The sequence below is a fragment of the Mus musculus genome, chromosome 11 (genome assembly GCF_000001635.26).
Source record: "Mus musculus strain C57BL/6J chromosome 11, GRCm38.p6 C57BL/6J".
In the NCBI taxonomy this organism is placed as follows: domain Eukaryota; kingdom Metazoa; phylum Chordata; class Mammalia; order Rodentia; family Muridae; genus Mus; species Mus musculus.
This window is the reverse complement of record NC_000077.6, coordinates 5,711,609-5,735,557: the sequence shown is the minus strand read 5'-3', so window position 1 is coordinate 5,735,557 and position 23,949 is coordinate 5,711,609. Positions and strand designations below refer to the sequence as shown.

At 47.7% G+C, this 23,949-nt stretch overlaps 1 protein-coding gene across 12 annotated transcripts in view; it reads left to right on the top strand.

Annotated features, from left to right (window-relative positions):
* Urgcp (upregulator of cell proliferation) overlaps positions 1-22,141 on the top strand; it is a 48,960-nt gene extending 26,819 nt beyond the window's left edge. For 2 of the 12 annotated variants that reach the window (NM_001077661.1, NM_178623.3), the window contains exons 2-6: positions 8,701-8,727; positions 9,140-9,210; positions 12,397-12,447; positions 12,718-12,756; positions 17,295-22,141. In NM_001077661.1, the coding sequence (NP_001071129.1) occupies positions 12,414-12,447; positions 12,718-12,756; positions 17,295-19,873 (2,652 nt within the window). In that variant the 5' untranslated portion in view covers positions 8,701-8,727; positions 9,140-9,210; positions 12,397-12,413 and the 3' untranslated portion in view covers positions 19,874-22,141. Of the gene's footprint in view, positions 1-3,246; positions 3,494-6,476; positions 6,665-8,700; positions 8,728-9,139; positions 9,211-12,396; positions 12,448-12,717; positions 12,757-17,294 lie in introns of those variants that run through there. The other 10 variants (XM_011243754.3, XM_011243757.3, NM_001361588.1 and 7 more) reach the window with 9 other exon arrangements.
* The last annotated feature ends 1,808 nt before the right edge of the window (positions 22,142-23,949 follow it).

Below are 23,949 nucleotides of genomic sequence, written 5' to 3'. Positions count from 1 at the left end.
AGATGTGAGAGGAGCTGAGTTAGAGAGGAGGAGGAGCCATGGCTGAGTGTAGTGGGAGCATGGGATGGGGTAGGGGAACTCAGAGAAGAGCCCAGGCTGGTGCCTGGGGGAAGGAGAGACCCTAAGCAGAGCCTTCTCGTCCCTCCCTTCCTGTCTTCCTTTCTTTTTCAATCTTTTCTCTCTGGCAATTAAAAAAAAAGATTTATGTATTTAGCTTGTTTTCTGTGTATGAACGTTTGCCTGCTTGAGCACCGTGTGGAGGTCAGGAGAGAGTGACAGGGCTCCTAGACCTGGAGGGACTGGATGCAAGCTCTACACTGCCGTCTCTCCATGCCTTTCTCATTCTGTCGTCTTCCGCTCTGCGCTCCTGCCGACTTCCCTCTCTCAGCCTTACTGTCCAGCTCTCACTCTCTGGTCAGGTGATTGGTCTTTACAACCTCGCCTGGAGGCCTTGTGTCCACTTTTGCTCACTCCCCACAGGACGTCCCCATTACCCAGAATCCTCAGAGCTGCTGAAAGCTGCTGCATTAACACTTTCTGGACATAAAAGGAACCCGAGGTGGGCCGATACTCAACCCAGCATCTGTAGAGTGGAAGGCTTGCCTCTCCTACTGAAATCTGGCCTGAACTGAGTGGGCCACATATTGGGGGTTGGGGAAAGATGAGAGAGACTGACATGCCACACTTGGAGAAAACCAAAGATGTGTCATGCTTTGGAGCAATCTGACAGGAACACACACCTACCTTTGTTGCACAGACGCTTCCATGACCTCTGCATGGGACATAGTTGGTTGTGCCTTCAGCACTTTGCAGTGGTCTGCGAATCCGAGGTCCCCACAGGGGTGTACTTGGCAATCTCCTGGGGGTACTGTAGGCTGGAGTGTTCTGGCTGGGGGGGGTAGTTCTTCATCATCAGACCTGCTCTTGACCTCTCTGTGCCTAGAAACAAACCAGGAGCTCTGAGTCAGGGACTTTCCAGTCCAGAGAGTGTACTTAAATTTAGGTCCGGCCCACTTCCAACAAATGTGTTGTCAGGCCCCACCCTGGTCTTTGGACAGTTAACTAATCCTCACTGCAAGCTTATGCAGAGCATGCTGCCACTTCTCCTTCCCACAGAGAAGGAGATCAGGCCCAACCAAGCTGCAAAGTCAAACCCATCCAAAATGATTTGCGTGTGTGTGCGTTGCATGTGCTCTGTGGAGGCCACGGTTGTTGAGTGCCTGTCTTCAGTTGCTGTGTGCCTTTCTTTCTTGAGACCAGGGATCTGTCTGTCAGCCCCAACTTCCCTCCAAGACTGGAGTTTCATGTAACTGACAGACAGGCCAAAGAAACAGGTCCACTCAAGTCTATTGGGTTAATTATAGGAACATGGGTAATCCAAAAATGTGTCACCTGGAAACCAGCATGTGTGGTGCCCCGACCCAGGTGGCTGAATCTGTGGAGTGCCACCTGACATCGGCCTAGCCGTTATTACTGCTTTTATCCTTATTTATTTTGTATTTTGTTTATTCTGTATGTATGTATGCATGTGTATATATGTGTGGGGGCAGTATGGAGCACGCCACAGGGAGATCATGTGGCGATCAGAGGACAACTTGTGGAAGTCGCCTCTCTTTCCAGTGTGTGAGCCCCAGGGATGGAACCCAGGTCACCATGCTTAACAGCAAGCACCTTTGCCTGCGGAGCTGCCTCAGTTGCCCCTTATTCTTACTTGTTTAGTATGTACGCATGTGGTGTGTGTTTGTATGGCGTGTATGCCCATGTATGTGGAGACCAGAGGTCCATGTTGGCTGTCTGTTTGATCACTTAATTACTTTTTTATTTTGATTTTTTATCATGTATCTATGTATGGTAGAGTGGGTTTGTGCATGAGTGCAGTGCCCAAGAGGCTAGCAAACCAGGGCGCTCTGGCTCTGTAGTTACAGGTGGTTGTGAGCCACCCCATGTATCACTGGAGCCCAGACTCAGGTCTTCTGGAAGAGCATACATGCTTTTAACCCCTGGGCCATTTCTCAGCCCCTTGGTCACTTTTCAGGGTATTTCATTAAGTCAGGATCTCTCACTGAACCTGGAGCACTCTGATCCAGTGAGGCTGGCTGGGCGTGATGAGGAGTAACAGGCGGGTGTGCAGTATTGTCCCCCATTTTCACACTAGTGCTTGTGTGGCAGTGATGAGGAGTAACAGGCGGGTGTGCAGTACTGTCCCCCATTTTCACACCAGTGCTTGTGTGGCAGGGTCTTTACTGACTGAGCTATCTTGGGGCTGCAGTTTATTGCTTTTGTAGCTTGGTGAGGGGCCTGTGGCTCTTGTAACCGGCTGGGCTTTCTCAGCCTTGGGAGTTCCCCTTCCCTCCAGGAGGAAAAGTCTCATTTTGGAGGAAATAAGGCACAGCAGATGATTTCAGCCCAGCCCTAGCATAGGTGCTATCATAATCTGACTGATGCTCTCCCAGTATGGTATGTTGGAGCTGGAGCCCCGTGAATGCAGCTTTGGAAACTGGATCCCCATAGGTCTGATAAGTTAAAATGAGGTCTTATACAGGATCAGTGTGGGCTCTGGGGTAGTGTGACCAGGGTTTTTATATGGAGAAGAATCAGGAACTTAGAAAGCTGTGAGGAATGAGGTGACACAGCTGTTGAGCCACACATACACTATGCTAGTTCCCTGTAGTTAGTGTCACAAGGTACAGCTATTGTCTGATAGACTTTTCCTGGGGAGATGCAACACACACATCTATTCACCCCAGATCATGAGGCCCATGACAGCGAGCACTGATACTGTGGAAGTCCAGTTTGATGAGCCACAGAGTTTTATTGGGTAAGGAGTTACTTACAGGAGCAGAAATAATTCAGAGACAGCTGCATCACCGAAGCCCACCCCAGCATGGGTGTCCGCTCACAAAGCTGGGAAGCTGAGCACACTGTACAGCTGCTGCAGCACACTCAGCAGATGGTCTCACCCTCTCCATCCATCCGTCCATCCGGGAAGCTGTCTGCTCCCTGCTTCTTCCAGTCTCCTGGCTGGCTGCTCTCAGCTGTTTCTGTGCAGCTTTAATCCTCAGGAGTGACTCTCAGCAGTCTTTCCTGGTCACTTCTGGGAGGGAGGAGCCAAGTGACTCCAGTCAGTTTCAGGGGCTTCCTGAAGCTATTTTAAGTTGTTTACTCTCTGTCTTGAGGGAGTTTTTCTGAAAGATGGGGTGTTCCACCCCCCACCCCCCACAGAATGTCCTCATTTTCCCTTTACAGCCTGTGTCTGAAGAAGTTTCCCTCCAAGTTGGAAGGTTTGAATCTGGGAGTAAAACTGCTATACAACAACTCTGGAGACTGCTGACAAAATGCCTGTTCTCGCTGCTGGAGGCTTTCAAGTCCCAGAGTTGAGGACTGCTGGCATCTGGCTCTTCTTGAATCACACATGTGTCACTGCAGTCCTCGCCTGTTGCTGTCCTTCGTATGGGTCCAGTTTCCCTCTTTCATAAGGAGAGTGATCACTAGAGTAAGGGCCCACACTACCACATCATGACTTATTCATCTTTTGTTTATTCCAAGTCAAAAATCTTACTCTTTAGCTCCAGTGGACTTGAACTCACTAGGTAGTTCATGTTGGCGTCAAACTTAGCCATAAACCGCCAGCCTCAGCATCCCAAGAGCTTGGATTCCAGGCATGAACCACCTTCCCTGGCTGTGACCTCATCTTTATTTAGCTAATTAGACCTGCAAGGCTCCTGTTTCCAAGTAGGATCACACACAGTTCAACCCACAACACATATCCACAGGGTTCTTAAATGTGTCTGTCTCATAAAGTGAGGCTTTGGGGCAGGACGAATTTCTTGGGATATTAATTTAATTTAGGATAAGAATACACAGTCAGCATCATGGGAGAAGAGGAAGCATTGGGCTTTCTTGCCACTTTCTGGAATTACAGGGCATAAAGGGACGGGGACTTTAAAGCAGAGGTGTTCTTATCCAAAGCACTTAGTAACCTATTGCTGATTACAGTTGCTGAGCGGCTCACCTGTGCTTGTCAACGCTCAGCATCACAAGAAACAAAAAGGATGAACCGAAAAGCTGAAAAACTTTGCAAACTTATAAAAAATAGCAAATAGAATGTGCTAAAAAGGAACCAGCTGATTTTTGGGTTCCAGCCATGTTTGGGGTGTGAGCAGATCTTTGCCACACCTCTCTAGCCCTGCTTCCACCTTGTAGTGTGGATCTGGGGCCACATGAGCTTCTGTAAAGCACTATAAACTGGAGGCATCGATTATAGCCGTTGACTTTCTCCCAGATCTTGAGATAGCAGGTAGGTTTGAGAGATTAGGTTTCTGGTGAGGGCCTTTTCTCTGTGTCTTCAGGGGGAGAGTGGCCCTCCTCTTGGAGGTCACCAGGCCTGTCACATGAAGGCCTCATCTTGTAGCCTTATTTGATGCTAAGTTACTTAAAGATCTCAAGTTGAAATATAATCAATCACATTGGTGAGGACTTCAACATAGGAATGTTGAGTAACACAGTCTGTTGTTTGAAGGCATAGTGTGTTTAGTGAAGTTGTAGATGAGAAGGCACCAGCCACAAGCCTGGCTCTGCCTGAACCTGATATTTCAGGAGCAGTGATAGACCCCCAAGTCTTGCTTTGTACGTCTCCGTTGACATGGTTTGCAAGCAAGAATGAAACACAGAACTTGCCAACCAACACACACTTTGTGTGAGCGCGGTTGGAAGGACACCCTTTACTGTTTGCTTCCTGTTCCTTCTGTAGAGCAGAAAGGGCTGAAGTCAGATTCCTGTCTTTACTAGCCAGAATACATAGCCTGGGATGCATGTCCAGCCTTGGAACATGGATGGACCAAGGTCTTGAGCTGTAGAAATCTGTTGTCTGGCTTAGCTTGTCTGTGATCTGGCAGTGTTCTTGGACCTCTGAGACAGGCCTGCAGCTTCTGTTCTGAGGAACTATGTTTAACCAGAGACAGTTGTTTTATATTTTATTTATTTAGTGTACTTGTGTGTGCATGCGCATGAGTGAGAGTGCACTTGTGTGTACACCTGTGTGCGTGTAAGCATGTGGCAGTCAGGTGACAACTATTTCTCTGCTTCCATCATGAAGGACTGACCTCAGGTTGCCAGGCTTGGCCGCAGGACCTTAACTTGCTGAGCCATCTCACGGACCTACTTACAGCCAGCTTACTCTAGTCCTTTTCCTCTCCGAGACAGGGTCTCCAACCAGGGCCCTGCATGTGCCATGCGCTTACAGTACCACCGAGCCACACTACCAGCCAGCCTTTCCTGCTAGCTCAGGCCTCTTCTTTTGTTCAGTAAACCCATTCTTGGGGAGTTTTTCTAACCACCTTCCAACACCCCTTCTCCAAATACCATTGTGTTGGTTTTAGGCTTGGTGCAGTGACCTCTGGGATGCCGAGTGTGTTCCGTGTGCAGGGAGAATGGTTGCTTGCTTCCTGGTATTTTCCCCTTAAGCCTTCAGTATCTGTTTCCTAAGAAACAAGATACTCTGTTACATAACCCCAGCACTGACTGGACCTACATTTCATTTTCACTTCACCCCAAAATTTCTTCTTCAGGATATAATCTAGGATCAGCTGCTGTGTGTGGTTTTCTGGGCTGTTTCCGTTGTCTTATGGCATGTACATTTGAGATACTTTACCCCTCGCCCTCCGATAGAAGGCCACTTGTCTTCAGTGAGTTGTGATTGCCCACTGCGGGATCGGAGACTGGGGGTGCACACCAGGGTCTGACTTGATTATTAACGTTAGTTTGGCTCAGCTCTGGAAGTGTGGCTTGAGCTGTGTTGTTAGTTGCTGCTGGGATTTCTTCCCTGGCACTTCCTAGGGAGACTCGAGCCTGAGCACGTACAGTGGAAAGATGGTGCTATTCTCTCTACACAGGGTTTCTCTGTGTAGCCCTGGCTGTCCTGGAACTCACTCTATAGACCAGGCTGGCCTCGAACTCAGAAATCTGCCTGTCTCTGCCTCCTGAGTGCTGGGATTTAAGGTATAAGCCATTATGTTTGGCCTGATGGCACTGTTAATGTTGTAACCCCTGCACTTGTATTCTGTTGTGAGCGAGTGCTTTTTATTACCTGTATGACTGTTTATTGAGCTATTTATTACCTATATGGATGAATTAAATTTGTTTTTCAGTGTTGTTTCTTGTTGTTGGTTTTGAGACAGTCTGACTGTGCAGGCCTAAGCGAGCTCAGTCACCTGTCTGTCTGCCTGCCTCCGGGGTGGTTTTCCTTTCGAGGTTGATTTGCACATAGCAGTGTTTTGCCTGGATGTGTGTATTATGTGCACCATGTGTGCCTTGGGTCAGTGGAGCCCCTGGAGTTGGAGATGTGGATAGTTGTACACCACCACGTGATAGCTGGGACTAGAACCCAGGTCCTGCAAGCGCAGCACTCGCTCATAACCACTGAGCCATCTCTCCAGCGGTTTTTCATTACCATAGTTTATTTTTTCCTGCTCAGTTATCCCAGCTTTGGCCAGTGGGAGTCCCTCAAGCTGCTACAGGAATGCAGAGACAATCTCCAAAACTGTGCAGAGAGCGTTCTTACTCAGATGCTCAAGTCTCTCTTGTCTCCCTCTCAGTGCTGGGGTTAGCCAGCGTCTCCAAGGAGTCCTTAGTTCTCCTAACACGGACTGACGATGAAGGTGTAAAGGTATGGGATGCTCACAGTGCTCACTACTCTGCCTTGCTTCCTGGCTCCTTCAGCAAACGCCGGATAGATGTGGACACAGACATAGATGACTTAGGCATGTGACACTGAGTATGTGTGCAGAGGTCAGTTTACCTCAGCACCCTGGCAAGTTTTATAAATTTTGCTCAATATTTGGGTGTTCATCTTCCAGTTAGAACCTTCACCCTCAGGCTTGCTTGCTCTCCTTTTTTGGGGGTGGGGTGGGGTGTGTGTTTCGAGACAGGGTTTCTCTGTGTAGCCCTGGCTGTCCAGGAACTCACTCTGTAGACCAGGCTGGCCTCGAACGCAGAAATCCGCCTGCCGCTGCCTCCCGAGTGCTGGGATTAAAGGCGTGCGCCACCACAACTGGCTTTTTTTTGCTTGCTCTCCTTAAAAAAAAAAAAATGCTGTGTGTGTGTGTGTGTGTGTGTGTGTGTGTGTGTGTGTGTGTGTGTTTGTGTACAGGCATTATTATGCCACAGTGCAATGTGGAGGTCAAAGACAGCTGTTTAAGAGTTGCTGTCTCCTGCCCTGCTTTTGAGACGGTGTTTGTCGATCCCCTGCCCTTGCTGACCTCTTTGTTACCATTGACTGGCTGGCCCATTCTCCCATCTCTGCCTTATATCTAACTTCCTGTCAGTGCTGCTGCATCTGGCTTCTTCCGTGGGTTGCTGGGATTGACTCCAGTGTCAGGTTTCTAAGGCACTGTAACTGCTGAGCCCGCTCCCTGGGCCATGGTATTTCTGTGATACACTTAAATAGCTTTTACATTTTAGAATTTTATTTTATTTTTGCATTCAGGATCTAGCGTTGCAACCTCATCTGGGTTTGGAACTTGTAATTCTCCTGCCTCAGCTTGTGTAGTATTGAATTGGGGAGTGGGTTATAGATTAGTAGTAGAACATTTCACATGCGGGAAGCCCTGGGTCTGTACCTCAGCAGCACACACACCGTGAAAACAAGCAAAGAGGGTTATTCCTTCTTGCCTGGACTGTTTGTTTTATGCAGGGATTTGCTGTGTCAACCGGCAATTGAAGCTGAGATACTCCTGCCTCGGCCTATTGAGTTCTGGGGTTATAGATGTATGTTACCCCACAGAGCTCTACACTGAAGACAGTTTTTTTTTTTTAAGATTTATTTATTTATCATATATGAGTACACTGTAGCTGTCTTCAGACATACCAGATGAGGGTATCAGATCCCACTACAGATGGCTGTGAGTCACTATGTGGTGTTGGGAATTGAACTCAGAACCTCTGGAAAAGCAGTCAGTGCTCTTTAACTGCTGATCCATCTCTCTACTCCTCACTGTAGACATTTTTGTTCTGTGACCCTTAACTTTTTTTTTTCCTGAGACTCTGTGACCCTTAACTTTTTTTTTTTTTTTCTGAGACTCTGTGACCCTTAACTTTTTTTTTTTTTTCTGAGACAGGGTTTCTCTGTGTAACCCTGGCTGTCCTGGAACTCACTCTGTAGACCAGGCTAGACCAGGCTAGCTTCCAACTCAGAAATCCGCCTGCCTCTGCCTCCCAAGTGCTGGTATTAAAGGTGTGCACCACCACCCAGCGATGACCCTCAACTTTTTTTTTTTTTTTTTTTTTGGTTTTGGAGACAGGGTTTCTCTGTATAGTCCTGGCTGTCCTGGAACTCACTTTGTAGACCAGGCTGACCTCGAACACAGAAATCCGCCTGCCTCTGCCTCCGGAGTGCTGGGATTAAAGGCGTGTGCCACCACGCCCGGCTGACCCTCAACTTTTGATGAGCATATTTCTGTATCTCTCAAAACATACATAATTTTATCATATTTATATTATACTATTCTGTAACTTGATCCCTGCTAATTTGTACACCCGAAACTGCTCTGTTCACAGAAAGAAACCCATAGAATATTTTGTGCTGACTGTGGACTAGGACTGTAATTCCCTCTTACTGGACTTTAACAGGCATAAAGCTTTTGCTATTGAATATCAAGCTCACATCAACATCTTTGTAATTAAATTTTAATTTCTTTTCCTTAGGATAGAAGTGGAATTACTGGTCAAAGGGTATGTATCTTTTTATGTCTTTCTGAGTAGCTGGCAGCTATGTGAGTGGTGGTATTTCCAGGCTAGTGTGCCTTCCTAGGGCTGTGCACTGGAGCTATTGGGGGCATTGCACTTCACAGATGCCCAGGATCAGCCAGCTCCCAAAGGGAGAGGGTCTGAGTTCATGGGTCTGGAATACACAGAGAGTTTATGCGTTTGAAAGACTATAAGGATATGTGAATGTCCCGGGAATTGAATTCCGGCCCTCTAGATGAGCAGTGTGTGCTCTTTACCACTGAGCCAATTCAGCAGCCTGAGATTGTAGTTTTTAGAAGCTTTTTCCTCCTAAGAGATTTTATATGCAGCCAGTTTGATTAGGTGAAGGTAGTAGTAAGCTATTTTAATGATAATTTTCTTCTGAAAAAATTTTCAGGCATTCAGATCTGGGAGAAGTGGCCCCAGAAGTAAAACCTTCAGACAGCCAAACATCTGTGGCAATTGCAGGTAAAATTAGACCTGGGCCCATTTTGAAATAGATAGGTTTCTTCTGTCTGTTGGGATTTTATACTGTGACTTGCCGGGGATTGTGGACCTCTAAATTAAGCTTAAGACTTTTCTTTTTCTTTCTATAAAAGGATTATTCTACCTCAGCTTCTTTTGATAAAAAGCTCTAAGTTGTACAAATACTAGATCTTTATTTGAGACATAGATACATACTATGCAAATATTTTATCCCAGCTCCTTATGTGTGTGTGAGCACGAGTGTGTGTGAGAGTGTGTGTCTGTGAGTGTGTGTGTGTCTGTGTTCTGGTGTGTGGGTGTGAGTGTGTGTCTGTGCGTGTGTGTGTCTGTGTGAGAGTGTGTGTCTGTGAGTGTGTGTGTGTCTGTGTTCTGGTGTGTGGGTGTGAGTGTGTGTCTGTGCGTGTGTGTGTCTGTGTGAGTGTGTGTGTCTGTGTGTCTCTGTGTGTGTGGTGGTGGTGGTGGTGGTGGTGGTTGTGTTTTAGCTACTGCTGGAACTCAGATCCAGGGCTCAGTCATCACAGTAAGTACTGTTATTGAGATACGCCCCTAGCCCTGTGTTCAGGTTTTTTCCTTTTTTCTTTTTCTTTAAAAAAGGCTCTGACTGGCTTGTAGGTCAGGCTGGCCTCAAACTCACAGCGATCTGGCTTCTGCTTCTGAGTTCTGGGAGTAAAGTTATGGGCCGCCATGCCTGCCTGTTTTCACATTTTTGGTATTGTCCTTTGATGCCCAATGTTTTTACTTACCTTTTGCTTTGTCAGCTATGTTTAGTATCACATCTAAGAAACTAGAAAGAAGTCCAAGGCTATGAAGATTTACTCACATGCCTTCCAAGAGTTTCATGATTTTTAGTTCTTACATTTAGATTGTCCATTTTAAGTTAGTTTCTTATAAATGGTGTGAAATAGTGGTAACTATCTCTACCCAGCGCTAACAGTCTTTTTTTTTTTTTTTTTTTTTTTTTTTTGGTTTTTCGAGACAGGGTTTCTCTGTGTAGCCCTGGCTGCCCTGGAACCCACTTTGTAGACCAGGCTGGCCTCGAACTCAGAAATCTGCCTGCCTCTGCCTCCCAAGTGCTGGGATTAAAGGCATGCGCCACCACTCCCGGCCAGCGCTAACAGTCTTCAGGTGTACATGGGAGACAGGCAGTTAGTGCTCAGCAACAGTAGTCTACCTCTGGATGGAAAACTAGCAAGTGGGTGTTGGGCACTGGGATAATCAGGAGGGAGAGACCACTTGGTGTCAGTGAGAGTGCTTTAATGCTCCACTTTGAGTTCTCCCACGAAGGCCTGGAACAGGTCTCACAGCATGTGACTTCCACAGTGGAGTGTGGGCTTGTCACTGAGTCACAGTTACAGCCTCTCTCACTGTTTTGTTTTTTTAAGACCCGTGTTGTTAAGTTGTCCATATTGGTCTGGAACTCTGTGTGAGCTCGCCAGTCCTTGAGCTTGCTGCCTTCCTGATAAGCAGCCTGGGAGCATGGACGTGTGCCTTCTTCCTGCCTCTGAAAGCTTACCAACCCTGTACAGTGCTGCACATCTGCTGTTCCCGCACTCAGGGGGCAGAGACAAAGGGAGTCTGTGAGGTCAAGGCCGTCTTCACCTGCGTAGCAAGTTCTAGGACAGCCAGAGCGACACAGACCTTGTAAACAACAACAAACAAAATGCTATGCATGCGTGTTTTGCCTGTGTATATGTTTGTACACGACGTGTGCACAGTGCCCACAGAGGCCAGGCTAGAGGAGGGCACTGGATCCTTGTAATTGGGGCCACCACATAGGTGTTAGGTGCACCTCAGTCTTCTCTGCAGAAACCTCTGGTGTCTTGACCTCCGAGTGTCTCTCCAGCCCCTGCAACTGGCTCTGATTTTGCTGAAACCTCTGCTGTCTTGACCTCTGAGTGTCTCTCCAGCCCCTGCAACTGGCTCTGATTTTCTTCTCTGCTTATTTTTTCTCTTTACACTGCACTTTGAATTCTTAGGGAAAAATTTTTTTCTTCTAGTATCTTACTTTCACTTTGAGTGTTTTTTGTTTTTGTTTTTGTTTTTTTGTTTGTTTGGGTGGTTGGCTTTTTTTGAGACAGGGTTTCTCTGTGTAGCCCTGGCTGTCCTGGAACTCACTTTGTAGACCAGGCTGGCCTCAGACTCAGAAATCCGCCTGCCTCTGCCTCCTGAGTGCTGGGATCAAAGGCCTGCGCCACCACCTCCCGGCTTGAGTGAGATTTCTTAAAATATGTATGTATGTATGTATGTATGTATGTATGTATGTATGTATGTATGTATGTGAGTACAATGTCACTGTGTTCAGACACACCAGTAGAGGGCATTGAATCCCATTGCAGATGGTTGTGAGCCACCATGTGGTTGCTGGGAATTGAATTCAGGACCTCTGGAAGAGCAGTCGGTGCTCTTAACCTCTGAGCCATCTCTCCAGCTCTTAAATGAGATTTTAGTTGCTGGATACTGTTTTTGATGCATGAATCCTTCTATGTTTTCACTCACACCATACTGCTTCCAAAAGCCAGAACCCCCTCAATTTTTTTTCCTTTCTTGTTCCTATATCTATCTCCAGAAAACATCATCAGAAAAAAAAGTTTTGTTTGTTTGTGTGTGTGTGTGTGTGTGTGTGTATATATATATATATATATTTTTTTTTTTTTTTTTTGAGACAGGGTTTCTCTGTGTAGTCCTGGCTGTGCTGGAACTCACTCTGTAGCCCAGGCTGGCCTCGAACTCAGAAATCTGCCTCACTCTGCCTCCCAAGTGCTGGGATTAAAGGCGTAGTGCCACCACTGCCTAGCCAGAAAAAACAGTTTTAAATGTTAGGTTTATCCCAGGACTTGGGAGGCAGAGGCAGACGAATCTCTGTGAGTTTAAGGCCAGCCTGGTATTCCAGCCAATGCTATGTAGAGAAAGCCTGTCACAAACAAACAAAACTTAATTGTGAGGAAATTATAAGGTTGATTAAATAAAAAAAAAAACTATTAGAGCCATAGCTATATTTCTAGCCTTTGTTTTTGTTTAAACTTAGCTCATTCCAAGATCTAACCCGAGTATTTCAGCGATACTCAACTATAGTAGCAACAGTCAACAAAAGTCACGGTCAATTCGGACTTCTTCACAGACAGGTTCTACCTTGCCGATGAGGTGAAACCCTGTGTCCTTTCTTTCTAGATTTGGAATGGAGAGAAATGGAAGGAGATGACTGCGGGTTCCATTATGGAGGTAGGGGCTCTGGGACTTAGTTACACTGGGCTGCGGGTTTCATTGTGGAGGTAGGGGCTCAGGACTTAGTCACACTGGGCTGGGGAAGGAGGGTGCAGATGAGAAGTGAAAGTCACTAGAACCCAACAGTTTTATATTTTATATTTTTAGGATTTCAGAAAATTACATTGTGGTTTAAAAAAAGGTTTGGGTTCTACTTAATTCATTTCCTATCATCCAAACACACACTATTAGATTAATCTCCTTTATTTTCCTTGCTTTTTCTCATAGATGGTACAAACGAGGCTCAGGACAATGACTTCCCCACAGGTATTCATTTTCTCTTTCCTTTCCAATTTTCCATTCTATGGGAGGAGAGGACCCTATGGTAGCTAGTTCTCATTGACTCTAGATATCCTCTTGTCTATCACCCCTTTATGAGCTACTAATAATGTTGCTAAAAACAAAACCACCTGGGGACTTCCTATCTATAAAGTAACCAATGTTTCCTTTAACTTACCTACACCATCAGCATGCGTCTTTGTAGGTGGAGGCTCCTGCAGGTATCTATCTTGTTTTTAACTAGCTCCTGAAGTTTTTCTAATGCCCAGCTGGCTAAATTTAGAAACACTAGCAATAGCTTCGTTTGCATATTGGCAAACTTGAACCCAGAGCTGCTGAATGGTCTCCTAAGGGCCAAGTGTATGTATGGGTAAATATAGAATGTGGTTTTCCCAAGTTGCTTTGATGAATCATGCTACTTAAGCAGTAATGGTTGCTGTATATCCCTGGCTTCATCCAGTCATAACAGGAAAACCCAAGTCATATAGAACTTCTGACACAGTCAGTCTTCTGTTTTTAGTTATTCTTATATTACAGTTATTTGGGGCTGGAGAGCTGGCTCCATGCTGAGCACTTGTTTCTTCTGCAAAGGACCTGGGGTTGGTGTCCAGCCACCTTAGCTCTCTGTTGTTAGTCTAGTTCCAGACGAATACTGTGCCCTCTTCTGGCCTCTCTGGGCACTGTGTGCATATAGTACACACACACACACATACACACATACACACACACACACACACACACACACACACACAAAACAGCCATACACATAAAAACAAAATTTTTAAAAATTACATTGAAAAAACCTTACTTTATGTATTTGTGTGCACATGTGCAGGTGTTAGGTACAAGGATCAAACTCAGGTCATCAAGTGTGGAGGCAATTGCTTTTAACTGCTTAACCATACCATCCGTCCAGTTCTGTTTTTAAAACAAATTCACAGCCCCTTTGTAACTTCTCAAGTGGGCCTTCAGTCATATTGCTCTAGAACTTGAGCCCAAGCTGACAAGAGGGCTCAGGGGTAAGGTTGCGAGCTGCCGAGCCTGATGACCAAAGCTGCATCACTGGGACTCCCTTAGATTTTCTCTCATCTCTATACATAGTCTATGGCTCGTGCATGCAAATAAACTTAGAATTCCGAGCCCTAAACTCCATGCTATGGGACACTGATGGTGTTGTATGCCTGTCATCCCAAGGTAAAGGCAGGAAAGCTGAAAAGTTGAATCCATTCACAGGTTTGAGACAAGATGGGAACCCCCTCATTCCTCCTCCCATCTTGAAAGAACTAAAAAAAAAAAAAAAAAAAAGAGTTAGGGGTCTCACTCCGTGGTGAAATGCGGCCTAGCATTTGGGCTGCATCTCTGCTGCAAGGTACATCCATGCATAGATACTTACATTGATAAGATAGCAGGCCCAGGCCCTGGAGCAGTGACGACTTGATAAGCACCCTTTATAATTAAGCATCTGCTTATGAAAGTTTGCATCATAAAGGGTGGCATTTGAATATCTTAATCATTCAGTGTCGGCAAAGCATCGGTGACACCAAATGCTTATTGTCACTGCATTAGCCAAGGTTCTCTAGAGTAACAGAGCTTAGAGAGTGAGACTGTGTGCGCGCGCGCGTGCGAGTGCACGGCACGCACATGTCTGTCTGTAGTTGTTCAGTCCATGAGGCTGGAGGTCTCAGCTGGTCTTCAGTATATGTTGGAATTCTCAAGTCCTAATGCCAGTGAAGGAATGGATTTGTTGGCAAGGAGAGAGCAAGCAAGCAGGCAGACAGCAAAACCTTCCTTTTCCGTGTCCTTACAAAGGCTTCCAGCAGAAGGTGTGGCCCACGTTGGAGGTGTGTCTTCCCAACTCATGAGATCTGGGTTAAAGGTGTCTTTTTCCACCTCAGAGATCTGGATTAGAAGTGGATCTTTCCACTTCAAATGAAGCAAAAAACCCTTATAGTTGTACCCTCCATTTTTGGGTATTAGTTAATTCCAGATGTAGTCAAGTTGACAACCAAGAATAATAATCACAGTGCCTAAAAGACAAGTATTAGAGAGGGAGTGGTGGCTTACATATATAGTCCTAACAATTTTGAGGCTAGCTTGAGCTACATAATGAAGCTGTCTTCAAAATATCAGGAGCCTCAGGCTGGAGAGATGGCTTAGTGGTTAAGAGCACCAACTGCTCTCCCAGAGGTCCTGAGTTCAGCAACCACATGGTGGCTCACAACCATCTGTAATGGGATTTGATGCCCTCTTCTGGTGTGTCTGAAGACAGTGACAGTGTACTCACATACATAAAAGAAATAAAATGTTTAGAAGAGATATTAAGTGCTTGCTGGGTGTGGTGGATGAAACCCTGAAACAGATGGATCTGTAATTTGAGGCTGTCCTGGTATACATAGATTAAGAATAGCCAGGGCTACAGAGTGAAATCCAGGAGAGCCAGATCTGCATAGAGCAACCTGTCTTAAAAAAAACAAAACAAGCTGGAGAGATGGCTCAGTGGTTAAAAGAACGGATTGCTCTTCCGAAGGTCCTGAGTTCAGAAATCCTGGCAACCACATGGTGGCTCACAACCATCCTTAATGAGATCTGACGCCCTCTTCTGGTGCATCTGAAGACAGCTACAGTGTACTTAGATATAATAGTAAATAAATTATTTAAAAAAAAAAAAAAAGGGCTGGTGAGTTGGCTCAGTGGGTAAGAGCACCCGACCGCTCTTCCGAAGGTCCGGAGTTCAAATCCCAGCAACCACATGGTGGCTCACAACCATCTGTAACAAGATCTGACTCCCTCTTCTGGAGTGTCTGAAGACAGCTACAGTGTACTTACATATAATAAATAAATAAATCTAAAAAAAAAAAAAAAAAAAAAGGCTGGGCAGTGGTGGCGTACGCCTTTAATCCCAGCACTCAGGAGGCAGAGGCAGGTGAATTTCTGAGTTCGAGGCCAGCCTGGTCTACAAGGTGAGTTCCAGGACAGGCCAGGGTTATACAGAGAAACCCTGTCTCGAAAAAACCAAAAATAAATAAATAAATAAAATAATAAGGGCTGGAGAGATGGCTCAGTGGTTAAGAGCACTGGTTGTTCTTCCAGAGGTTCTGAGTTCAATTCTCAGCAACCACATGGTGGCTCGCAACCATCTGTAATGGGATCTTATGTCTTCTCGTGTGCCAGAAGATAGTGACAGTGTACTCACATATATAAAGTAAATAAATAAATCTTTAAACAATAAAATAAGTTAAATATATTTACCATATCTTAATATATAAATAAGGGTGAAGATACTGCTTAATGGTAGAGCTTTTGCAGGCATGCAGAGGGTGCCCCATCTTCAGCACCAGAAAAATCCCAATTCACAACAGAAGCCAGAGTCCTGCATTACATTACTCGGCAAACTGTTGCCAAGATATGGTTGCTATTTTTTTTAAATAGTCTCCAGTTTCTTGACAAATATAAAAGAACACTCAACAGACAACCCCGAGTGTGAAGAGTGATTGTACCCCATGGGAATTTCCTTTTGACATTTTTCCCTCCAGGTTTTGAGGCAGGCTTTTGCTATGTCTTATGTTGATCTTGAATTTACAGCCATTTAGCACCTGAGTGCCAGAATTACGGCTTGCTCTGCCATGCTCTCCAGATCCCTGATTGGGCTGGAGTGTGAAGAGTGGGTGGCCATGTGACCTGGGCTGAGGTCTGGGAAGTGGTGTTTGCACTCAGCACCTGGGAACACATGCTGCTGCTTTCTCTAGTTACTTAAGGTCCAGTTTAGACTTAGGCAGTGCGGACTCTAGAAAAACTAGAAACCAGGGCTTCTACATGAACTCTCTTGATCTTAAATGTAACTCCTAAATTTTCCTTTTTTTCTGTCTTAGCTATGGTCTTACAGTGAGATCCTGGCAGACCTGGAATGCCCTGTGAAGACTAGGCTAGCCTTGAATTCATAAGCGGATTCTGCCTATGTCTCCCCAGTGCTGTAGATTTATTTTTCACGTTACTTATGTGTATGGGTGTTTGTCTCGATATGGGTGTGTGTATGCAGAGGCTGCGCGATTCCCTGGAGTTGGAGTTCAAAGCAGTGTGAGCTACCTGACAAGGGCGCCGGGAACTGACTCTGCCCGTTTTCCTCTCTGTGCTTTTTTTTTTGGTTTTTCGAGACAGGGTTTCTCTGTATAGCCCTGGCTGCCCTGGAACTCACTCTGTAGACCAGGCAGGCAGGCCTCGAACTCAGAAATCTTCCTGCCTCTGCCTCCCGAGAGCTGGAATTAAAGGCGTGCGCCACCACGCCCAGCTTCCCTCTCTGTATTTAATGGCTCACACCCGTTAGTTAGACGGTGCAATTGAGACAGGATATCCCTTTGCCCAGCATATCGGGGCCCCTTGCACCTGCGTCCTGTTCTCAGGAATGTCCTCTCCCAACCCTTCTCTGCAGGCTCTTCCTCTACAGCTCTGCTCTGGCCCTGACTTGAGAATGAAGGCTAAACATTTGTGTTTCTGTTTTGTTGTTTTGTTTTGTTTTGTTTTTTATGCAGTGGAGAGAAGCAGGCTTCAGGAGATGCTGTCCCTGTTGGGACTGGAGACATACCAGGCACAGAAGCTCACCCTCCAGGACTCCCTGCAGATCAGTTTTGACAGCATGAAGAACTGGGCTCCTCAGGTTCCCAAGGACCTTCCCTGGCATTTCCTCAGGAAGCTGCAGGCACTCAACGCCGAAGCCAGGAACACCACCATGGTGCTGGACGTGCCTCCAGAGGCCTGGCCTGCAGAGAAGGAGAGCCAGGCAGAGGAGGAGATGATGTACTGGGACCCAGCGGAGGACGTCGCTGCTGACATCTACTCTTTCTCAGAGCTGCCCATGCCTGATACGCCTGTGAACCCCCTGGATCTTCTCTGCGCCCTCCTGCTGTCTTCAGACACCTTTCTGCAGCAGGAAGTCCTGCTGAAGATGTCCCTCTGTCAGTTTGCACTCCCACTTGTGTTGCCCGATTCTGAAAACCACTACCACACCTTTCTGCTCTGGGCCCTGCGGGGTGTTGTGCGGACGTGGTGGTTCCAGCCCCTCCGGAGCCTGGGGAGTTTCCGAGAAGACAGTGTGGTCCTGTCCAGGGTGCCCACGTTTGCCTTCGTGCGCATGGATGTCAGCAGCAACTCCAAGTCCCAGCTGCTCAATGCCGTCCTCAGCCCGGCCCGCCGCCAGTGGGACTGCTTCTGGCATCGGGACCTCAATTTAGGCACTAATCCTCGCGAGATCTCGGATGGGTTAGTAGAGATCTCCTGGTTTTTCCCCAGTGGTAAGGAGGACCTGGATGTTTTCCCGGAGCCCATGGCCTTTCTGAACTTGAGAGGTGACATTGGGTCTCACTGGCTGCAGTTCAAGCTCTTGACAGAAGTCTCCTCTGCTGTGTTTATTTTGACTGACAACATCAGCAAGAAGGAATACAAACTGCTGTACTCCATGAAGGAGTCAACCACAAAGTACTACTTCATCCTGAGTCCCTACCGAGGGAAACGGAACACGAACCTGCGCTTCCTCAACAGGCTGATCCCAGTGTTGAAGATAGACCACTCTCACGTCCTGGTGAAGGTCAGCAGCACGGACAGCGAGGGCTTCGTGAGGCGCATCCGAGCCATCATGTGCAGTGTGGCTCGCTCTCCCTGCAGGAGGGTGTCTGTGGAGGACATGGCACACGCGGCACGTAAGCTCGGCCTCAGAGTTGATGAGGACTTTGAGGAGTGTCAGAAGGCAAAGGACCGGATGGAGAAAATCCTCAGGAAGATCAAGGATGTGGACGCCTACAAGAGAGACGAGCTGCGGCTGCAGGGCGAGCCTGCGAGGAGGGCCGCCCAAGCTGAAAGAGAGTTCTGCCAGCTCCAGTGGGTCCCGGAGCCCCCAGAGAAGCACCGGGCCGAGCTGAGACGGCGCGTCCTTGAGCTCCGGGTGCAGCAGAATGGCCAGGAGCCCACCTCAGGGGTCCAGGAGTTCATCCTGGGAATAAGCAGCCCCTCCCCGAGTGAGAGGCAGTACTTCCTGAGATGGATGGAGTGGGGCTTGGCTCGGCTTGGCCAGCCACGGCCAAGACAGCCTCCAGAGACCCTTCTCACCCTCAGACCAAAACTTGGTGGGCCCTCAGACTTGACGGAGCCACTCTGGCCTGAGCCCTTGGGAGTGGAGCACTTCCTACGGGAGATGGGCCAGTTCTATGAAGCGGAGAGCTGCCTGATCGAGGCAGGGAGGCTGCCCGCTGGCCAGAGGCGCTTTGCCCACTTCCCGGGTGTGGCTGTGGAACTGCTGCTGGGTGGGCTGCCCCTGGAGCTGGTCGATGGGGCCACCCTGAGCATCCCTGTTCGATGGGTCACTGGGCTTCTCAAGGAGCTGCATACCCGCCTAGACAGGAGATCTCGGCTAGTGGTTCTCTCTGCCCTGGGGGTGCCTGGCACAGGGAAATCTACACTCCTTAACACCATGTTTGGCCTGAAATTTGCCACTGGGAGGAGCTGTAGTCCCCGGGGGGCCTTCATGCAGCTCCTCCCTGTAGCTGAGGGCTTCAGTCAGGACCTGGGCTGTGACCAGATCCTGGTAATAGACTCTGGGGGTTTGATCAGTGGGGCCTTGGCCTCTGCTGGAGACAGGTTTGAACTGGAGGCTTCCTTGGCCACACTGCTAATGGGGCTAAGTAATGTCACTGTGGTCAGTTTAGCTGAAACAAAGGACATCCCACCAGCTGTTCTTCATGCGTTTCTAAGGCTAGAAAAAATGGGGCACATGCCCAACTATCAGTTTGTGTACCAGAACCTTCATGACCTGCCTGTTCCCAGCCCCAAACCAAGAGACAGGAGGCAGCTCCTGGATCCGCCAAGCGACCTGAGCAGGGCTACCCACTTGGAAAAGCAGGGCGGCGGCTTCCGGACACTGGCGGGCCTGGCCGAGAGGCAGCACGTCTGGCACATCCCAGCCTTGTGGCATGGAGCGCCACCCATGGCCGCTGTGAGCTTGGGCTACAGTGAGGCCATTTTTGAATTGAAGAGATGCCTATTAGAAAACATCAGGAATGGCTTGTCCAACCAGAACCAAAACATCCAGCAGCTCATTGAGCTGCTGCGCAGGCTGTGACTGGTGTGACTCCAGGGCCTCCTGCTGTGGCCGGCTGTAACGACAGTAAGGCTGTGACAGTAAGGCTGTGGCCGGCACCTGGGAGTTGGCTGGTGCCTGCTGCTCATGGAGTGAAGGCCAGTGACAGCCAGGGGTGACGGGCCTCCTCTTCACAGTGTTAAGAAGCAATCTCAGACTAGCTCAGAGACACCATTGAGAATAACCCGAGGCCCGGGGTGGGGTGGTAAGCAGTAAGTTGATCTCTGTTCCTTACCCATGACAAAGCTCCTGGCAATCGGCCCTCTGGGTAGCTGCTCCTTCATTGGCCCCTGAAATTAGGGAACAGCTCCCTTAGTCACTGTAGCTGCTGGCAGACAGGGGTGTTTCAGGTTGTCCCAAGGAAGCAGACTCCACACAGGTCCTCTGTGGACCAGCCTGGAAGGTTTTGGTGATGTGCAGCAAAGTGTGAGGCACTGCCATGGCACTGCGCTCATGTACGGTGTATGACGCGCTCTCTGACCCGTGCCCAGGAAGTGCTCATCAGTTACCCTTCTGTGGTCCAGCACTGTCATCCTTCCGCAGCACCTCACGGCACATTGTCACGTGTGTTTCCTGTCTGCCCCTAGACTGTGAGTTGCTTGAGGGCAGGGCCTAAGCACCATACAGCTCTGGGTCCCTAGGACCTGGCACACATAGGCGCTTAATAAATGTTTGTTGAATTAATGAGTTGAATGTATACTCAAATGACAGTAGTGTGCAGGTTCTGCCTCTCCACGCCTTCATTGTCCTCATGCTTAGGACAGCAGCCTCTGCCTGAAGAGGGCCTGGGGAACAGTGGAAATGGTACCTTCATGGTGACTTCAGCAGGGTAGTCATTACCCCATTTTGTGGTTGCTGGAGGGTAATGCTAGCCTGCAACACCTGCACAGCAGGACGTGAGAGGGTCTGCTATACATGCTAGAGTCCTCCCCAGCATTCTGAAAAGTGCAGCAATGGAGCCACTGTTTGAGACAGTTACTTGGTCAGGGACCTCAGGCTCTCTGCCGTTATCTTCAGCTGGATCAGTCACTTTCAGAGCCCTGCTCCACCTACATCTACACCTATGAGTTTCTATCTAACTGTGTCTTGCTGCTGAGGTCTTGGGCTTTCCATTCATCTATGTTTTTTGTCTTGAGAGAAGTCAGGCCATGGCCTGAGAACCTCTCCTGTGTCTTGTCCTTTTACTAGATTCAGCAAAGGTGCCCTTGGTTCCAGGGTACTTGTGCGCTCTCTGATCTGGAACCCTTTCTTGAACCAAGGGCCCACTGCACTCCTCTACTGGCCTGGCTCCCTGGGTCTCCCAGGATGACCAAGAGGTGCCCTGGTGATCTGCTGGTAGGTCTGGCCGTGTGCGGATGAGAAAAGCAATCCTGAAACTTTGCAGGATCTCTGATCTGCCTAGAATGTTAAAATAACTTGCTGATTCAGTTAGAAATAACAAAACTTTTTTTTCCATATAAAAAATTTCATTTTTGCCAGCTGGACATGTTGGTGCACACCTTTAATTCCAGCACTAAGGAGGCAGAGACAGGTGTCTCTGGATGTTCAAAGCCAAGCAGGTCTAGGATAGCCAGAGCTACATAATAAACCCTGTCTAAAAATACACAAACAAAACAAAACAATAAAAAACAAAACCTTCCTTTTCCCACTTCTCATAGAGCTGGAGAAACTTCCCTGGCACCCCCCACACACTGCTTTTCACCTCGAGTTTTCCTAGCTCCAAGTTCAAACACAGGGAATTGTTGTGAATGGGGGGTCCTGTAAGTGGGTGCAAACACTTGCAGCAAAGCATAACAACTTGAATTTGATCTCTGGAACTCACCTAAAACTGGAAGGAAACCAATCCCATAAAGTTGTGTACTGACTCCATACGTGCCACGTCACCGCCCCCCATGTACACACTGTAAGCACACCTGCTAATAATAAAACTAGGGTATTTGCTTTCAGAGTCCCTCCTACTCCTGAAAGTTCAAGAATTGCTTTTAACCATACTTAAAAATTGTTTTATGCTGTCCCTAAAATCTGAGACAAAGAGGACAAGATTCATGATAGCTTAGAAAATGACTCTTCATACTGGGAATGGTGGTGCATAGCTGTGGTATCAGGACTTGAGAGATGGAGGATCCAAAAGTTTAGGGTCAGTCTGGGTATACAGCAAGACCCCCCATCTCCAAGAAGATAGAACGTTCTTTCTACATGAGGTCTGTCCACAGCCCAGAAATAAAATTCAGTCTGTATTCCTAAAATTTAGATACATGCAGAAAGTTTGTGATTTTATAACTTTGATCACAGTTTTGAGGGGACACAGATTATAGGACAGAGTGTGGTGGCACATAGCTGTATTCTGAGCATCTGGGATGCTGAGCAAAGAGAATAGTTCCAGGCCAGCTTGGACTGCACAGCGAGACCCTGTCTAGACATACCAAAGTCACCCTGGAGGCAGAGGCAGTAGGTAGATCCTAGTCCTAGGCCAGTCTGATCTACGTAGTTGGAGCTCCAGACCCTTCCTCAAAACAAAACCAGATAGCAACCGAATAAGTTATTCCATGTATCATCAGGACCCATCTGTTTTTATGTATCAAACAACAGACCAGTCTTAGAAGTCGTGGAGACTCCTGGAAACGGAATTTTGGGAAAATTCTGTGACTGTTTTAGAGTCAAGCTGAAACCACTGACACTCAGACATAGGAACAGAAGAGCTCATTCTGAGCTGGCGACTTCCAGGAAGTAGCATGCATGCTCACCTGCCCACACTGAGCTAGGTGACTTCCCGGAAGTAGTGTGCATGCTCACCTGCCCACCCTGAGCTAGGTGACTTCCCGGAAGTAGCATGCATGTTCACCTTGCCCATTTGAAGGGCTGCTGTTTCTAGCCCAAGGATTTCAGGACTGCTCTTGGCAACCAAACTTGTACAGTTGGAGTCAGTGTGAGTTTCAGTACTCAGCAGTGGGCTGTTCAGCCTTTGTAATTGCCCTTGGCTCTGATGTCAGGAGAACATTCTCAGGGCCCCAGAGCTGAAGCTAACTGCAGTGTGCCTGAAACCAGGTACTTAGCCCTTTTTTCTCTCCACAGGAAGAATGAAGCAGGAGGCTGCACAGGCTGCCTGTGGAGCTCCATTCTGCTTTAACCTGTAGGGTTCAGCAGTTGACTACCCAGGAAAAGCACTCAGGTAATTCTTGGGTGCTAGATGGATTTACACAGTCAAAGTGTCAATCCCTCTGAGTTGATTTAAGTCAGTTGTAAAGAGAACCAAAGGACTGGATTTGATGGTACATTTGGGAGACCAAGTGATCCTTAGTTAGAGACCACATGGGGCTGTATCTGGAGACTGGGAAAAAACAACAGAAGCTGTTTCACCCTTCCTGGATTCTAGTAATTCCCAGGAAATGCTTGTTTTCTCAGCTTTTGCACAGTCACTCCATAGCCCAGGCTTTGCACACTGTCTAGGTGAGACTGTTGGCTCTGCTGGGACACAGATCATTTTTAAGACATCTAGAAACTAGGGCCTTCTGCTACCAAGGGCCAGCAGGCCTGGGAAAGTGCTAGTCTTTCCCCCAGGAAGGTTAAGCAAGTTAAGAGTAGTTCTTGGCTGGAGAGATGGCTCAGTGATTAGGAACATTTAACTGCTGAGAGGACCTGGGTTCTGCCTCGAGTGTGCTCATATTCAGGTCCTCTTCTGCCCTCCCTCCCAGCACCATGCACAGATATAGTATGTATACACAAATTCAGGCAAACACACACACACACACCTCTACTGCAAACTTTAATCATCTGAGGAAATTTCAGAAAACATGTACCTGCCTTCCCATAGGCTGGCTGGGCTCTATCAGCTTCTGAGAACACAGGCTACCAGTTGTCACATGAAGAATAAGAATGCATGTGAGAAAGCAATACATACCTCAGGCTCGGCACTGGGCCTGGGTGGTGGGGTGCCGTGGCCATTTTTATGTGGCTCCTGGCTAAAGCTGCTCCACACCTTGCAGTCACCGAGCCACAGAAGCTGGGACCCCTCCTTCATCCCAACATGGTTCTGAACCTTCACCCTATCAAAAGTGGTG